At 41.9% G+C, this 19,464-nt stretch overlaps 1 protein-coding gene and 1 long non-coding RNA gene across 3 annotated transcripts; both read left to right on the plus strand.

Annotated features, from left to right (window-relative positions):
- The first annotated feature begins 6,037 nt into the window (after positions 1-6,037).
- Positions 6,038-9,605, plus strand: LOC145864243 (uncharacterized). Its single transcript, XR_014382834.1, has 2 exons — positions 6,038-6,307; positions 8,044-9,605. It is a non-coding gene; the product is annotated as an uncharacterized LOC145864243 (long non-coding RNA).
- A 5,559-nt stretch (positions 9,606-15,164) lies between these two features.
- LOC100136916 (cytochrome P450 1A) lies at positions 15,165-19,219 on the plus strand. Of its 2 annotated transcripts, XM_014175977.3 has the most exons (7): positions 15,165-15,316; positions 15,897-16,770; positions 16,880-17,006; positions 17,122-17,211; positions 17,405-17,528; positions 17,681-17,767; positions 17,914-19,219. In XM_014175977.3, exons 2-7 carry the CDS (start codon positions 15,931-15,933, stop codon positions 18,212-18,214), a joined length of 1,569 nt encoding a protein of 522 aa, XP_014031452.1. In that variant the 5' UTR covers positions 15,165-15,316; positions 15,897-15,930; the 3' UTR covers positions 18,215-19,219.
- Positions 19,220-19,464: the final 245 nt, after the last annotated feature.

Genomic DNA, 19,464 nt, shown 5'->3' on the forward strand with positions numbered 1-19,464 from the left:
TCCCTCCATCACTCTCCTTTCCCTCCACCACTCTGCTCTCCCTCCAGCACTCTCCTCTCCTCTCCCTCCATCACTCTCCTTTCCCTCCACCACTCTCCTCTCCTCTCCCTCCATCACTCTCCTCTCCCTCCACCACTCTGCTCTCCCTCCAGCACTCTCCTCTCCCTCCATCACTCTCCTTTCCCTCCACCACTCTGCTCTCCCTCCAGCACTCTCCTCTCCTCTCCCTCCATCACTCTCCTTTCCCTCCACCACTCTGCTCTCCCTCCAGCACTCTCCTCTCCCTTGACCACTCTCGTCTCCTTCCATCCCTCTCCTCTCTCTCCACCACTCTTCTCTCCCTCTCCACCTTTCTTCTCCCCCCACCACTCTTCTCTCCCTTCACCACTCTTTACTTTTACTCAAGTATGACAATTGGGTACTTTTTCCACCACTGCCCTAACTTGACTTCAGTCTTCACCAATGAGAACCAAGAGGGGCCTAGCTTTGTCCTTCATGACTGGAAAAGGTCTTGATTCTAGGCCTAGAAAATCCTACATCCATCTCATTAGATCAGAACAGGATGGATCAACAGTGATTCATATTATTGGTTTGCATCCTAAAAAAAGGATAACACACTTACATTATTTGTCTACCCATATGATGTGGGTCATTGTCAGGTTATTAGATGAATATGCTTCAATAACGACAGAACACCATGGTTGTAATAACACTTTAAACAGGTCCTTTGTAAATGTGTAGAATGTGTTTGTTTTGGGTCCACACTGGTAAATTAGACAGTCACAGAGGATTTTCTTCTGAATAACTGGTCAGGGCATAGCATTTTCCATTCCGCCTCAGGCAACTTCGATGTAAGGCTTGATCACACCTGTAGTGATTAATTCTTTCTGTCACGCCCATTGCTGCTTATTCATTGTTCACTAGATATATCAATGTAATTACACCCAACACAATGTTGAAAAACAGAATGCTTCCCACCACTAGATCACATAACTAGATGAGAGCTGGATGTGATCCCAAAGCTGCCACCAATGTAGCGGAAGAGAGTGAAATCTGCAACAGGCTCTAACAAGCACTCATACGTGGCAAAGTGAGCTCTAACGGCTGTTGCCTGTTGCAAAATGACCTCCAGCAGGCCACAAATGTGCATGTGTCTGCTCAAATGGTCAGAAACAGACTCCATGAGGGTGGTATGAGGGCCCGACGTCCACAGGTGGGGGTTGTGCTTACAGCCCAACACCGTGCAGGACGTTTGGCATTTGCCAGAGAACACCAAGATTGGCAAATTCGCCACTGGCGCCCTGTGCTCTTCACAGATGAAAGCAGGTTCACACTGAGCACATGTGACAGACGTGACAGTCTGGAGACACCGTGGAGAACGTTCTGCTGCCTGCAACATCCTCCAGCATGACCAGTTTGGCGGTGGGTCAGTCATGGTGTGGGGTGGCATTTCTTTGGGGGGCCGCACAGCCCTCCATGTGCTCGCCAGAGGTAGCCTGACTGCCATTAGGTACCGAGATGAGATCCTCAGACCCCTTGTGAGACCATATGCTGGTGAGGTTGGCCCTGGGTTCCTCCTAATGCAAGACAATGCTAGACCTCATGTGGCTGGAGTGTGTCAGCAGTTCCAGCAAGAGGAAGGCATTGATGCTATGGACTGGCCCGCCCGTTCCCCAGACCTGAATCCAATTGAGCACATCTGGGACATCATGTCTCGCTCATCCACCAACGCCACGTTGCACCACAGACTGTCCAGGAGTTGGCGGATGCTTTAGTCCAGGTCTGGGAGGAGATCCCTCAGGAGACCATCCGCCGCCTCATCAGGAGCATGCCCAGGCGTTGTAGGGAGGTCATACAGGCACGTGGAGGCCACACACACTACTGAGCCTCATTTTGACTTGTTTTAAGGACATTCCATCAAAGTTGGATCAGCCTGTAGTGTGGTTTTCCACTTTCATTTTGAGTGTGACTCCAAATCCAGACCTCCATGGGTTGATAAATTGGATTTCCATTAATTATTTTTGTGTGATTTTGTTGTCAGCACATTTAACTATGTAAAGAAAAAAGTATTTAATAAGATTATTTCATTCATTCAGATCTAGGATGTGTTATTTTAGTGTTCCCTTTATTTTTTTGAGCAGTGTATATAACATGATTAACACGACCGTAATAATCCTCATGAAACGGCCTTGGAAGTGCTATAAGTGTAAGGCAACATAATTCATTATTTTACATGAACCTGTTTAACTGCATTAATATGGGTTAATTGATCATAGTCCAGACTCATTATAGTTGCAAATACCATACAGTTGCACCAGGGGAATTTAAACCAAATAGATTTTTTTTGCAGGTCGTCTGTTTCCCCACATTTATTGATTAATTCATTTCCCATCATGAAAATGTATCCCCATTCCCCAATCAAATACCTTCATCAATACCACAAAAGAAAACTGCCAAATCAGCTTTTTACTCCAATCTGGCAACCCTCATAAAATCTGACAAAAGTGAAAACAAGCAGAGAACTGTCTGTGCATGCCACTCTGATATTTCCTGCCCTTATCTCCTGTACCATCTTGTCCTGTATGCAGGATTTAACACTACTACATGCCTACGTACCATGTATGCCCCTCCTGTGGCTGGAGATAGGGGGGGGGGGGGGGGGTAAAGGGAAAGAGGGTGGGAAGAGAGAGAGAGAAGAAAGAAAGAAAAGACAAATGTCACAATATCCCCAGGCAAGCTGAGGCTAAACAGTAGCACATGGGCATTTATTTTTTTGCAAGTGTTATAATTACAGCTGCTTTTAATTGGTAGGTGGCAGTTGGGAGCTGGCCGGCTGAGAATCAAATGGGAATAAACTGTTCACACCTGACAGACAAAGTAATAGGGCTGTTGGCAGATTGATTTGTAACCCAGTTTGATGGGACACTAGAAGGCAACATCTGAGACCTGAGAGTCCAGGGGCTTTCTACTCCATCACAATAGATACCTAATCCCATCTCTATACTACAGTGTAGTTGAAGGGGGTATACTCTGCCCTGTAACCATTATAAAGGGGTACGCTCTGCCCTGCACCTATCATGTTCCTCCACACGGCCCATCCCTCAGTCAGTCGTTAACTAACTAAACATAACATCAATACTTACTTTTACTTTACATAATCAAACTACTGATTTGCTGCCATTCTTCAGCGGGTTGATACAGGGCCAGGACAGAGAGCACTGGTTTGATTGAGTGTATTCATCTCCTCTCAGGAGCAGGAGGCCTGCAGGGGGTAAAGTGAGGGGATGGTGCCAAGCAGTTAGTTAGACAGACAAACATAACGTTGCCTCCCTGTATATGTTACTGTATAAGCTACTGGAGGAGGAGGAGGTGGAGGTTGTTTTTCTGTTTGGGATGCTTGCCTTGTAGCCCCTGAGTCAGAGAGCTGAGGTGGGGTGGGTGGATGGGGAACACCAGGGCCCTGCGGGGACGGTTGTTTATTCAGGACAGGTAACACCCATGGGCATATACAAGCACAGCAAAGCAGGGAATCTATCTGTTTCTCACTTCCTGACTGTCACTCCCTCCCTCTCACATGCATACACATACCTACATCAGCTACCATACATAAACACACTCACAGGAACACACACACACAAACACACACAAACACTCAGTAAAGGCAGGATATTGCTCCATCGCCATGTGTACCATTGGCCTTGTGGCATGGTACCCTCAGAGGTCGTGACCCGCGGTGCTGTGTCTCCTTAGTGGTTCCTTATCACAGCCAGCATCTTTAATCTCCTGCTGTGTGGGGCGGTAGAGGCTCACAGGCCACCGGATTATAGCTTCTCCTTCACACAGCACAGGCAGGACAGCGACTGCACTGCAGTCAACATCACTCTCTCTCACACACCTCTCTGTCTTTATCTCTCTCTTTGTCTCTCTCCCAATCTTTTTTTCTCTCACACAATTATGCACAAAAAAAAAGATTTCTGAGCATACACAGAAAGAAAAAAAGAAAGTGCCGACCCAACATGCATGTGATCAGTTGAGATCAGGAATATTGTCACAGAAACCCTTCCCAAGTAAACCACATGATTGTCCAGACCTGTGTAGCTTTGTAGTAATCACACACTGCATTAGCACCTATCAGGTCATCAAGCTTCTATTTTCCCTCTGCGTGTAATGAATCCAATGTGTCTGAGTCTTGGCATGCACAAACAATTAACTGGTGGTGAACACAACTGATTAAAAGATAAAGCCTTGGCTGAGAGGCTGAGAGACCAGGCCTCCTCACGGAAGGAAGATATGTACCTTTTCAGTTAATTTCCCTCTTGCATCCTCACACACAGATCTCCCACATTGCACCTCCTACAAAGGCTAAATGTGGAAAAGAAAATGTGATGTCATGATGTGTGTGTGTCACAATTACATGGGTTACAATGGTAAATGTAGAAGTTCAATGAATGCTAAAGCTGAACCTAGAAACATATTGCGTACTGTTATACCTTGTTTGTTCACAACAAGTTAAACGGAGTAAGTCGGGCGAAGGACCATAAACCACAGCGGTTAAGAGAAAACTTTGGATCAGAAACATATGAAACCGAGAGTCGTGAGTGAGGGGCAAAGATGAGTGTTGAATTTTACAAGCGGTAACCGGAAAGCAGGGAAAAACTATCACAAAACGCTTGTGTGAAGTTAGAAAAGTATCGGCAAAACAATAAACTCATATTGCTGATGATAACAGTCAGGTTACTGCAATCTATAGCCGCTCACCCTGGGGTCACATCCTCAGAGCTGGTGTTGGGGGACCCATAGAGGAAAGCTGCAGCCCCTGCCACAGTATAACGGATGTCAGGGGTTCTGACACAATACTATTAAACCACATGCAATGACTCAGAAGACTGACTGCGTGATGATGGCCTTAATGATGGACTTAGTGACTTTGATACTGCTGACTCTTGCTATAGGAAATGTTCCATAGCACACATCATTACGGATTGATCCCTTTGACAAGTAGAGCTAGACCTAGTCTCTCGTGACTTATTTGGTTGTGGGTGCAGAGATTAATCTACAACAACATGGCGAGTCACCCAACAGTCATAGCAGTGATAACACACGTGTATGAGTGTGTTGGCTGCTCGCACACATCCACCCATTCAGTAGCCAGTGGTGTCAGACATCCTGTCTCAGTAGGGTGAAAGGTATTGTTATACTTGAACCGGGTTCAGTCCATTACTCAACAGGGCCCTGGGGATAAGTCTTATGTGCTGTCCAAGAAAAACACTGCATGGTGCAGATAGATGCCTGGCCACAACACAACACTCTCTCTTCCACACACCTTCCCACCGACTGACAGAATGCACACAAGATGAAACAACTCAGACAAGAGATTGTTTTGACCATCCTGTCTCTGTAGTATCACTCTTTTGGCAAAGCAAGAATGTTGAAATTATTCTAGGTAATTTAGTACATTTTTGTGAGAGTAAATCTGCACATGTCAGAGACCTTGACAAATATCAACACTTAAAGTGTAGGCATAATACTACAAATATTAGGCATATTGAGCATTTGTGCTTCTAACATTAGTTAATCTATTTGTTTATTAGAAATATCCCTTTTTATTAGCTATTTATACAAAAAACACAATGAAACACAATTGAAGAATGTAGGGAGATATTTCTGTAGGCTTACTTCAATATCTTACGATGTTCTGGTAAATATTTAATGTCAGTTTGTTTTATGGCCAAACACTGATGGAAATATGCATTATTATGCACTAGTTTCTATAGAGGAAATCCACATTTGAGTCTGGCCAATCTCTGCAAACATTTCTATTTACTCAACAGTAGCGTGCTTCCCAAAAAACGGTCGGTTACTGTTTTGATAAAAGGGGTGACCCGCGAGGTTGGCTGATGCCTCCCCTGCTCTCTCTGTACACAACCTCGCGACCCTTGGCACAGCCAGAGCAAACACAGTCTGCACGCAATGCCGGGTCTGTGGCACAATGATTAACCCGTAAATGTGCTGTCAATCCGCTCCGTAGCCTGCAAAGGCCGCTGAGAGAATCGGAGGGGGCAGACGAGATTAATTTGTTTCACGCATTGCTCGTTTTGCGTGTCAAGCATATCCATATCTTCTTTCACTATGTGGTTGTATGTCTGTCTTTGTACACGCGTTTCATATTTTCCTTTCTTTATGATCAGTCCTATTTCTTTTTTGCTCCCACAGTTTGAGTCAGCGTAAAAAAAGCGCATGGCAGCTTCGTGCGTGACAGAAAGATGGATGACCGAAATATTTCCGCACGCAACTATTGTTTTTCCCGGTGAGTATTTTTAACTTTGGCTTGCTTAAGGACAGAGAGAGACCAGGACTGTTCGCTCAGTTACTAATGTGATGTTCACTCCAATCCGTGAGGGGAAGGTGATACAATATGGGGACCGGACCCCTCCTCTCCCTGTTCCGAACCCCAGCATTCCTGTGTGTGCACTTCGAGCCGGCCGCGGGAGCGAGCGAGACAGAATGTTGCTCAATTACAGTTTGTGTATAGTGTAAGTGATTGCGTGTTGACTTACTCAAGCCAGAGGGGGTTTGTCTGAGGTCACAGTCACACATTCATGAGTAGTGTCATGACCTACATTCTTAGAAAAAAAGGTTCCAAAGGGGTTCTTTGTAGATGGATAGGGTTCTTCCAAGAACCCTTTTTGGAAGACAAGGGTTCTTTGTTAGGCAAAGAGTTCAACCTAGAACATGTTTCATCCTAAGAGCCGATTTTGGAAGAAAGGGTTCTTTAGTGATTCTTTGGAAAGCAAGAAGGGTTCTACATAGAACCCTTCTGAATCTGTATAAGCTATTTTATTTAATTGTTTCTTTATTTTAAATTGTGCCTGAGAAATAATGTTTACCTCAGTGTTTAAACTTTAACATCAGGAGTTTGAGTAATCTCCCTCATTTAAAAAGATAGCTGTGAGAATTGTTTTAACTGTATATGGGAATATTTATGCATGTACTGTATCTGGTATTCCCTTAATCATTTTACATATACAGTACTGACATAGTTGATATCTTTGCCATGATTTCTGTTTTTCAAATGAGTATTTTCTGTGAATGTATTGAGCAGAAAGTAGGAGAATAGAAGGGAGTATGAGTGAACCAGCAATGTATAGTATGGTACACAGCAAATTGGCCAGTTTAACCTAGTGTTGATTTTTCAGTGTAACATTTCTAGTGGATTCAGGAGTTACATTCAACACTCAGTGGTGTAAAATAACCCTGTTTTGTTATGAATAAACAGAGTTAAGTGTGATTATGTAATTTTTATCTGTGTGGAGTAAAACACTCAAAACCACACCCATCATTATCATATTTCCCAGCATGCTCTATTGCAGGTTGATTTTTCAGAATTGTTTGTTTCAATGTCTGTGTTTTGGCATGCACATTTATTGGTTGATTAATCATATGCTACACAAAGATTAATAACATACATTTTCATAAACCAATCCAATCTGCTAGTATTTGTACTTATTGCACCCATTACTGAGATGGTTGTCCTAGTTTAACGAGAGTGACTTACAGTAATGAGTGCATACATTTTTTCTACTTGTTTATAATTTTTTGTATTGGTCCCCAGGGGAATTGAACCCACAACTCTTGCATTGCAAGTGCCATGTTCTACCAACTCAGCCACACGGCTGATTTCCCACTGATCAATGCATCACTCCCTGCACTTAAAAAGACTACACATTCTTCCTTCTTAGGGTTTGGGCCATCTTCAAGTCAAAAGAAAAGACAGAGGCAAACCCTCTCAGATGATCGTCCCTAAAACCTAAAACATCTGCATAGTAGGAGATGTCGTTAGCTTTTTCAGGGTAACAAGTACGGACGTCGTCGGACGGGGCCACAGTGTCTCCCGACCCCTCCTGTCTCAGCCTCCAGTATTTATGGTGCAGTAGTTTATGTGTCGGGGGGCTAGTCTGTTATATCTGGAGTATTTCTCCTGTCTTATCCGGTGTCCTGTGTGAATTTAAGTATGCTCTCTCTAATTCTTTCTCTCTCTTGGAGGACCTGAGCCCTAGGACCATGCCTCAGGACTACCTGGCCTGATGACTCCTTACTGTCCCCAGTCCACCTGGCCGTGCTGCTGCTCCAGTTTCAACTGTTCTGCCTGCGGCTATGGAACCCTGACCGGTTCACCGGACGTGCTACCTGTCCCAGACCTGCTGTTTTCAACTCTCTAGAGACAGCAGGAGCGGTAGAGATACTCTGAATGATCGGCTATGAAAAGCCAACTGACATTTGCTCCTGAGGTGCTGACCCGTTGCACCCTCGACAACCACTGTGATTATTATTATTTGACCCTGCTGGTCATCTATGAACATTTGAACATCATAGCCTGGTTCCTCTCTAGGTTTCTTCCTAGGTTCTGGCCTTTCTAGGGAGTTTTTCCTAGCCACCGTGCTTCTACACCTGCATTGCTTGCTGTTTGGGGTTTTAGGCTGGGTTTCTGTACAGCGCTTTGAGATATCAGCTGATGTAAGAAGGGCTTTATAAATACATTTAAAGTACTGCCCTAATGGTTTACATTACTCCATGAATTGGTAATAACAAGTGGTAATAACACAGTAATAACATGGTAATAACATAGTATAAACAGAAATAACATGTTAATAAATAAGTGTTGTGTGCTTTGGCATTGCGTGTATGAACAATGGTGATATTGTCTCTCTCTCCCCTCCTGACTCTGTTCATGCATGTTTTATTTTCCTGAGAGTTCAAAGAAGAAGAAGACAATCCTCTGGTAGCACAGAATGTTCTGTCTGTTCTGTCAGACTAGAATAAAAGACTGAGAGATGAGTGCACCAATCTGACCTGTCACCTAAGTGGTTAATTGCTCTAACTACCAGTCTGTGTAAAGGGGTTAGTTGACCTCCTCCATAACAAACTCCTGCCCTCATGCACACACAACAACACGCCCTCACACAGATGCAAACCCACTCACGAAACATTCCCTCACACTCACACACACATACCTGGTTTGAAGGTGTGTGACAGGTGTTTGGTTGTTGCGTGCCAAAGGACTGAAGATTTCAGCTGCCTTTACAGTCATTACTCAGAAAGGGAGATTCTTCAAGAGAATTTCAATTTGCTGTGGGCTAAACAGTGTTTTGGTTATGATGTGAGCTCTGTAAATGGACATCCTCGATGTATGTGTGTGACCCTAACGTGACTAAATAACAGACTACTTGAACATTTCCTATTGATATTTGTCACATTATTGTCCTCAATTGCTGCCCTATATACATAGCCTTGGAATCACTGGCCAGTTTAATAATAAAACATTAGTCACTTTAATAATGTTTAAATAATGTTTACATACTGCTTTACTCATCTCATATGTATATACTGTATTATATTCTACTGTATTTTAGTCAATGCCACTCCAACATTGCTTGATCTAATATTTATATATTTCTTAATTCCATTCTTTTACTTTTAGATTTGTGTATATTGCTGTGAATTGTTAGATACTACTGCACTGTTGGAGCTAGGAACACAAGCATTTCGCTACAACCACAATAACATAAATATGTGTATGTGACCAATAAAATGTGATTTTAATTTAATTCCATGTATTTGTGATTGTTAGACAACCGAACCTGCGTTGCAACAAACTGTTGGAGGTCATTGATCAAGTCACTAATGATGAGCAGGGAGTGGCGTGTTAGACCATAACCATATAAACAGAGAAGCCTATTTCAAACGGGTGCGATCCTGATGTTTACGTTGAATGCTGGACCTGTATGGAATGTCCGTCCCATGGCCTGTCACGCTCCCTCTCCTCTCACAAAGCTGTGCGTAATGCTTAGTGTGATTAAATACTTTATGTTTATGCTTAATAAATCAGCCTTTGACTGTGTCATGCTGTACCAGTGAACAGTCTCATTTGTAGAACTTTACTTTGTTTTTAAGCAGCTCTTTGAAATGTCATAAAATGGTTTCCAAGTTCATACGCGAAGGTACCTGCCATGGTTGGCATTACCGTGACTATGCAGGTCAATTGGTATTTGGTGGATTTAGGCAGTTGACTTCAGCCAGCCAGTTACATGCCTGCGTGAAGCCTGAGTGGTAGATTGCATGTCTCCAAAGCCCAAGATCCTCGCGTTTACAGAAGCTATAGCGCGCGAATATGTGCACCTCCGTGACCAAGAAAAAGTCTCACGTCCAGTGCTCTTTGTTCTGCAGCGTTTAAGACCCTTGTGTCTTTCCAGGGGCTGCTGCCTTCGCGTGACTGACCAAGCAGATTTAGGATTGTCCCGAAGACCAAGCCCACCCCTCCGTGCGGGAGCTCCGCTTTCTCACGCGAACTGCAGGAGCAGGGACGTAGCGCTGAGGGGCACGGGCGGGCGGCGAGTGGGCGAAAGCCCAGCGACTGGCATTATCCATCATATTGAGCTTGGCAACTCTCTCGTAGGCCTATCTCCGAGTAGAAAAAATAAGCGACTAAGAGCGTCTCTCAATATTATTATAGTGTTCATATGCCTCAAACAGTGGTAAATTAGTCTATTGTTTTTCACAATTTCAATTACACGTTGGCGTCTTTTATCTTGGCTTTGGAGTGACATTTCACTTTCCTCAAAGTCTGCACATTTTGGGTTGCCTACTAGTTGTTATCCAGGATTCCAGGAATGATCATCCAAATGTTTAACTATTTAGGAAACTAATGGCGACGCTGTCTAATAGCCACACATTCATACACTGAAATGTGCACTTAAATGTCTTGAGATATCTTCAAGTTGAATTATGCTAATTATTTAAATTGAGCAATAAAGTTAACCCATTGTGAATTATACAGTCCTACAGTTAACCCAAAACGGAATGTTTAACACATTAGGTCTTGGAAGTTGAAATACAGGCAAGACAAAATATAGAGGCATATTGTCAAGTAGACAAAAGACAATTAATATAAAGCCATTTACCTGTTGAAAATTATGATATAGAGAACAACTAAAATAAAACAACAAAGAGATCAGTGAATGCTTAAAATATAGCCTAATTAACCATAATTGCCTTTTCTATGGCCTATGCCTACAAGCCAATAGTAAACCATTTCAGCGTGTTTATTTGTATATGGACAGGTCATTGTGGCCCCAATGATAGAGATAAGCATGCATAATAACGCATGTCTGCGCGTACATCCTGCACTCATAGGAGATTTGGTTAAATGTCTAATTACCCACGTGGATATTAAGTTAGGATTTAGTCGAGTGAGATTTCTCAGCAACAAGTTTTGTTTATCAATCAAAGCATATATGCTAACAGCCAGCCTAATATGATGCTGGTTAACAGGAAAGTCGTATATGCATCCAAAATACGTTGTTGAAATAATATCATTTAATTCTGAGGAACAGATTGTGTGCATGTTGTCCATAACCATAAAGCTTTCTATATCAGTGGTGCTTATATGCAATCTATATAGGTCCTTTTAAGTCGATAGGCTCATTACCGCTGAGAATGTTTCAGTCCATGGTCCAACTATGTTGGAAATCCCTCGTATTGCTGTGCAGAGTCGATATATATTCACTGTCAGTAGGCTATCTGGAATAGAATGTACATTTCCTAAAAGAAGAGAGACTGTAAGGGTAATGAACTTATTTACCCTTTCACCCCTGCAGTGCTGACAGAATACTCCCCCACCCCCACACCCCAGCATCCTTAACCAAAGGCTGGGGGAGGCGAGGGCTTGGCCAAAACGCTCTCACGCAATTTGGCCAATCTTTAACTCGAGTGCTAACAGGTACACGCACGCGATGGCATTGACAGTTTTTATCACGACTTGTTTCAAAACAGACTCCGCTCAGAATGGTGTGTTGTAGATGCCGAGTAGATGCCGAGTTCTAGAAGAGTCTATTCTATGTCTTAATACATATAACTTACCTTTGAGTAAGTTCCAATTGGGATATTGATTAAACAGGGATCCGAAGTCAAACACTTTGGATAGCTTACAGACAAGACAATATAATCTCTTATCACAATCGAATGTTTTATCCTCCATGACACACTTGATAGGTAGGCTACATTTGTGTCCTATAAGTTAATTAGACGCACACGTCTTCCCATTGTACTTATATGCACCACCGTTATACTGTTGACAGGTTGAGTGAGATTTATCAAACTGTCAAAGATGAGTCTTGATTAAAAGTACTTCGGGGCTGTAAGTTCTCCCGCTTGGGATAGGCTACACCTTTGCACGCTATCGAAATCTGTTGCAATGAGTAGGCCTAAAGGAAAGATTGCCAAATGGTTGAATGACTTAATAACTAATGCGTAACAGTTTCCTGTTAATTAATTTATGGAACAAGTATTAAAAGAGGAAATGTTGATGTTTGCTAATAATAACATATAAAAATTAATACCACTGGAATCAGATTAGACACTGATGGTAAATTCACTTTTGAAAATATTGTGGGCCCAAAGTGATTAAGCTTGTGTCCTTAAATTAGTTGTGGAAGAGTTCATGTTCAATAGATCATTGAGAATAAATATTTGGATCAGGCCCAAAGTACTGTCATCCTTATACAATGTGCTTTATATAACTGTTTTCATGAATATGTTCCATATGCTTTTAGGAGCAGATGAATTGCCTTTTTTCAATATGGCTTATTAGCCTACTGCCTACCATAGCCTGCAATATTAGGCCCAATACCCTAACATTAATGGAAACAAGAAATAATAAAATACATATAAATATTTAGGTCTAAACAAACAAATAAAACAAATAATACAAATACAATTACCACATCTATAACATTATAAGTAAGATGTGTAGTATGATGAATAGGTATGATAGTGATTATAGGTCTACATCTACATGGTTGTGCTTATGATTATGATGATATATTATGATTAAAAGTTAGGCTGATTGTATTATTGTATTGTTATTACACAATAACACATTTAACATGCTCTACTTCAATTGCAAATATCATTGGTGATCATTCCACAAATCAATGGGTCCTGTATTCCTCTTACCTGACTGGCTTCTTCTGTATAGTCTGTTTTATAACTCTCTCCAACAGGCTAATGAACATCTGAAAAGAGACACATCCAATCATTCTGATATAAACCTAAAATCAAATCTAAAAATGTAAAACATTTAAAAAAAAAAGTTTTAAAGTCATATGAACGAGAATGACTTGTTCGAGAATTAAACATGCAGTCTATTGAATTTCTCTATGGTTAGACATTCTAATATGTTTTTATAACAAACTATATGAAATTGTATGTATATATATTTTCAATAGGGCCCATCACTGATATATAAGAGAAAGCATGCACTCATAGAAAAAATGATCTTACTCCTTAGATGTTTCTTTTTATAATAAAGGCAAGCTTCATTATATATATATACAGTTGAAGTCGGAGGTTTACATACACCTTAGCAAAATACATTTAAACTCAGTTTTTCACAATTCCTGACATTTAATCCTAGTAAAAATTCCCTGTCTTCGGTCAGTTAGGATCGATCACCACTTTATTTTAAGAATGTGAAATGTCAGAATAATAGTAGAGAGAATTATTAATTTCAGCTTTTATTTCTTTTATCACATTTCCAGTGGGTCAGAATTTTACATACACTCAATTAGTATTTGGTAGCATTGCCTTTAAATTGTTTAACTTGGGTCAAACGTTTCGTGTAGCCTTCCACAAGCTCCCACAATAAGTTGGGTGAATTTTGGCCCATTCCTCCTGACAGAGCTGGTGTAACTGAGTCAGGTTTGTAGGCCTCCTTGCTCGCACATGCTTTTTCAGTTCTGCCCACAAATTTCCTATGGGATTGAGGTCAGGACTTTGTGATGGCCACTCCAATACCTTGACTTTGTTGTCCTTAATCCATTTTGCCACAACTTTGGAAGAATGCTTGGGGTCATTGTCCATTTGGAAGACCCATTTGCGACCAAGCTTTAACTTCCTGACTGATGTCTTGAGATGTTGCTTCGATCTATCCACATAATTTTCCTTCCTCATGATGCCATCTATTTTGTGAAGTGCACTAGTCCCTCCTGCAGCAAAGCACCCCCACAACATGATGCTGCCACAACCGTGATTCACGTTTAGGATGGTGTTCTTCGGCTTGCAAGCCTCCTCCTTTATTCTCCAAACATAACAATGGTCATTATGGCCAAACAGTTCTATTTTTGTTTCATCAGACCAGAGGACATTTCTCCAAAAAGTACTATCTTTGTCCCCATGTGCAGTTGCAAACCGTAGTCTGGCTTTTTTATGCGGTTTTGGAGCAGTGGCTTCTTTCTTGCTGGCCGGCTTTTCAGGGTATCTTGATATAGGACTCGTTTTACTGTGGATATAGATAATTTGTACCTGTTTCCTCCAGCATCTTCACAAGGTCCTTTGCTGTTGTTCTGGAATTGATTTGCACTTTTTGCACCAAAGTACGTTCATCTCTATGAGACAGAAAGCGTCTCCTTCCTGAGTGGTATGACGGCTGCGTGGTCCCATGGTGTTTATACTTGCGTACTATTGTTTGTACAGATGAACATACTGTAGTACCTTCAGGCGTTTGGAAATTGCTTCCAAGGATGAACCAGACTTTTTTTTCTGAGGTCTTGGCTGATTTCTTTTGATTTTCCCATGATCTCAAGCAAAGAGGCACTGAGTTTGAAGGTAGACCTTGAAATACATCCACAGGTACACCTCCAATTGACTCAAATGATGTCAATTAGACTATCAGAAGCTTCTAAAGCCATGACATAATTTCCTGGAATTTTCCAAGCTGTTTAAAGTCACAGTCAATTTAGTGTACTTCTGACACACTGGAATTGTGATACAGTGAATTATATTTGAAATAATCTGTTTGTAAACAATTGTTGGAAAAATTACTTGTGTCATGCACAAAGTAGATGTCTTAACCGACTTGCCAAAACGATAGTTTGTTAACAAGAAATTTGTGGAGAGGTTGAAAAACTAGTTTTAATGACTCCAACCTAAGTGTATGTAAACTTCCGACTTCAACTGTATATATATATATATATATATATATATATATATATATGATGTTTCCGCTTGATATTTTATTACACCTCTCCTTCAGAGACAGCCGCTGCTGCTGGCAAGCCAAGAGAGGGAGAGAGGTTACGTCACTCAGACATCAGCCAATGGAGCTGAGAAGCGCTCTATAAAAGAAGTTCCCATTCTTACTTTTAAGTACAGAGAAACGGAGTTCACTTATAGCAAGAGAAAAAGCTTTGTATAAATATAACCTCACCTGCAAACTTCTTCGATCTCCCTGCAAGTCGGCTCATTTGGCTCATAACGGAAGGTAATAAAAACGACTAATTTTGCATGTAATATATTTACATTTAACTTAAGAACAAGTAAACATATGTTGGAATAGCAGGTGTCTTTTTGTTGTGAATGAAGTGTCGAAATAACGTTTATTAACTAGTTTGCACATAATATTAGTACTATGTTTTTATTTTTTTTAATTTACAATATAACAAGCTATAAAATGCATTATATACTATTATCTTGTACCGTTTATTCTTGAGTCTTCTTTTTAGTAGAATATATTCGAGAAAATGTACGTACGTGTAGGCAATGTAACAGTTATGGGATTTACATTTTTTTTTAAATAATATACAGCCTTTTATGTAGCCTATGTTTAATGGTACAAGACTGGTAGAGTAGGGTGGCTTGCAAAAGCGTGAAAGGTGTGAGTGCACCATGCGTAAAGTACATGGGGCTGTATGCGTAAAGCATGCAGTCAGCATGGGATCACTCGTGCGTAATTCCCCCAATGCAATTTTTTAACAATGTTTTCGAGCAATGTTTATTACTCAGCTGGAGTATATTTCTCGCTCACTATTAATCACTAAAACATGTACCTCTCCTTCTTACAGATTGTGCAGAAGCCACAAAAAAAAATACATAAAAATGGTTCTCATGATACTACCCATTATTGGCTCAGTCTCTGTGTCTGAGGGGCTGGTGGCCATGGTAACACTATGCCTGGTGTACATGTTCATGAAGTACAAGCACACAGAGATCCCAGAGGGACTGAAACGGCTCCCAGGACCAAAGCCCCTGCCCATCATCGGGAATGTGCTGGAGGTGCACAACAACCCTCACCTCAGCCTGACTGCCATGAGTGAGCGCTACGGCTCAGTCTTCCAGATCCAGATAGGGATGCGGCCTGTGGTTGTTCTGAGTGGCAGCGAGACAGTCCGCCAGGCTCTTATCAAGCAAGGGGAAGACTTCGCCGGGAGGCCCGATCTATACAGCTTCAAGTTCATCAACGACGGCAAGAGCTTGGCCTTCAGCACCGACAAGGCTGGGGTATGGCGCGCCCGCCGCAAGCTAGCTATGAGCGCCCTCCGCTCTTTCGCCACCCTGGAGGGATCGACCCCAGAGTACTCCTGTGCCCTGGAGGAGCACGTCTGCAAGGAGGGAGAGTACCTGGTAAAACAGCTGACCTCCGTCATGGATGTCAGTGGCAGCTTTGACCCCTTCCGCCATATTGTCGTATCGGTGGCCAACGTCATCTGTGGAATGTGCTTCGGCCGGCGCTACAGCCATGATGACCAGGAGCTGTTGAGCTTGGTGAACTTGAGTGATGAGTTTGGGCAGGTGGTGGGCAGCGGCAACCCTGCAGACTTCATTCCCATCCTTCGTTACCTACCAAACCGCACCATGAAGAGGTTTATGGATATCAATGACCGTTTCAACGCCTTTGTGCAGAAGATTGTCAGTGAGCACTATGAAAGCTATGACAAGGTAAATAATACATCGCATCATGTTTCAAAGACGTTACGTGTTTCATTCTATGTTTGATCTATTGCTGTTTGTTGTCTGTGATACTGATTGTCCATTGTTCTGTTTTCAGGACAACATCCGTGACATCACTGACTCCCTCATTGACCACTGTGAGGACAGGAAACTAGATGAGAATGCCAACATCCAGGTTTCTGATGAGAAGATTGTGGGCATTGTCAATGATCTGTTTGGGGCAGGTGAGTTGAGTAAAAATAAAGCAACAGTTATGCTGAGTCACTCCATATCATTGAAAAAAATGTACATTTGTAAGATGTTTTAATTATGCAATGCGGCTTCTGTCTCCCTCTCAAGGTTTTGACACTATCAGCACAGCTCTGTCTTGGGCTGTTGTGTACCTTGTGGCTTACCCAGAGATCCAGGAAAGACTGCATCAGGAACTGAGTAAGTTGAACCTTGCTGGTTTTAACAGATAGTTCTGTTCCCTAAATTAAATTAGTCATCCACAGAGAGATCCTATTAATCAGTTATATTTGTAATTCTATGGAGTCATGATTCAAAATATTGTTACTTACTGACCTGTCACCCCGTCCCATTCTTTTTTTATATCCAATGTTCTCTATTGTCCTTCCAACAGCGGAAAAGGTGGGATTGAATCGCACTCCCCGTCTCTCAGACAAAACCAACTTACCTCTGCTGGAAGCCTTCATCCTGGAGATCTTCCGGCACTCTTCCTTCCTGCCGTTCACCATCCCACACTGGTGAGTTGCACTTGCACCTGCTCAAAACACAAATTTACAATATCAGCCAAACTGACATTTACAATATTAGCCAAACAGACATTTACAATATCAGTTACACATTATGGACACATATGGCATGGTCTGACTGGTATTGTCAATATTTTTTTTAGCACGATCAAGGATACATCCCTCAATGGCTACTTCATTCCCAAGGACACCTGTGTCTTCATCAACCAGTGGCAGGTCAACCATGACCCGTGAGTAGTATTTTTAAACTAAAACTTCTCAACTCTATTACTATGCAACTACTGTGCAACAACAGTGTTGTTACTGTAGTAATGACAGTGTTACTACACAGTTATAACAAGAACCTAATGTAAATTGTTACCTCTGTGCTCTTCAGGGAGCTGTGGAAGGAGCCTTCTTTATTCAACCCTGACCGTTTCCTGAGTGCTGATGGCACAGAACTCAACAAGCTGGAGGGGGAGAAGGTGCTCGTATTCGGCATGGGCAAGCGCCGCTGCATCGGTGAGGCCATCGGACGCAACGAGGTCTACCTCTTCTTGGCCATCCTGCTCCAAAGGCTGCGCTTCCAGGAGAAACCTGGGCACCCGCTGGACATGACCCCAGAATACGGCCTCACTATGAAGCACAAGCGCTGTCAGCTGAAGGCTAGCCTGCGGCCATGGGGGCAGGAGGAGTGAAGGACATGGTCACATTTATGATTCTCAACATCACTATAACTGATTTATAGTTAGCCCTACATACTTGATGGCATGAGATGAGTTCAGATTTAAAAGCCAGAGGGTACATTTTCTCTCTAGGAAAGCCCGGGCTTGACAACTCTCTTGATTCATAGGAGAATTAACAGTGAGGGAAAACTGAGTCAAATTGTAGACAATTTGAAATCGATAAAATTATAATCTGAAATGGTATGTAAGGGGATTACAAACAAGTGTTGTATTGGATTAAGGACCTTCATGACCAGCATACCACAGGGCCTACTAGAGTTTGTCAGGTGTTGCTTCAGGAGATATCAGGAGAGACTATTGCTGTTTAGCTGCCTTTTTGCCTACATCATCGTGTTTTACTGCTCCTCTTGCCTTGACCACAGCTCATATACTGTATCAGCTCGCTTTAAAGAGGATCAATCTATAAAACATACACATAAACCCATGGTGGGGTTTTAAAGAGCATTGTTTTTTAGTTCCACGTTTGGGTATAATTTTTTGCTACAGAATTTTTTGAGGCAAAAATGTTACAACCTACATGATAAAGTGCCTGTTCTCGTACTTTTGAGTTATTGTTCAGGTGGTCACAGACAGAGTTGAATGGATGTATCCTCCCAATTCTAAGCTAGATATTTTTATTCCACTGAATAAATCAGTCAAATGTGGACACAACACACTGAAGCTATGTTTGTATCCCACCAACATGTGATTGATTGTTTGAGTACATTTTTAAGCCTAGATGTATTTTGAAAAGTCCTTTTTTGAAATGTGCCTAAAATGTGTATATATTGTGGTGGCTTTGTATGACTTTATCAGGATGCCAAAATACGTATGTATTACTGACTGTGTTATAAATGTCAACATTTTATAATGTAACGAAGGACTCTTGTAAACTAAAACCCCAACTGTATACACTATGCATTGTGTTGTTGGTAGCTATCTAGGTAGCTACTGAAATAAAAGCTGAAAATCAATGAACTTTTCTTGAGTGTGTTGGCCAATCTCATTGGCAACCCATGCATGCATTCACAAGCTAATATACACAGGCCAACCATTAGGAGAGGACGTCGGTATTTGGCTGATCAAAGAGTAAATCTGTAACACTACTAGCTAGATAAGATAGGGTTGGATATCATCACTTACCTGTGTAAAAGACTTGGACTTCTACTACAGAAACAATCAGTACACAAACTGAGCACATTTTCATGAGTAAATAAGCTATA

The sequence above is a fragment of the Salmo salar genome, chromosome 26 (assembly GCF_965601325.2).
Source record: "Salmo salar chromosome 26, fSalSal1, whole genome shotgun sequence".
NCBI classification, from domain to species: Eukaryota; Metazoa; Chordata; class Actinopteri; order Salmoniformes; family Salmonidae; genus Salmo; species Salmo salar.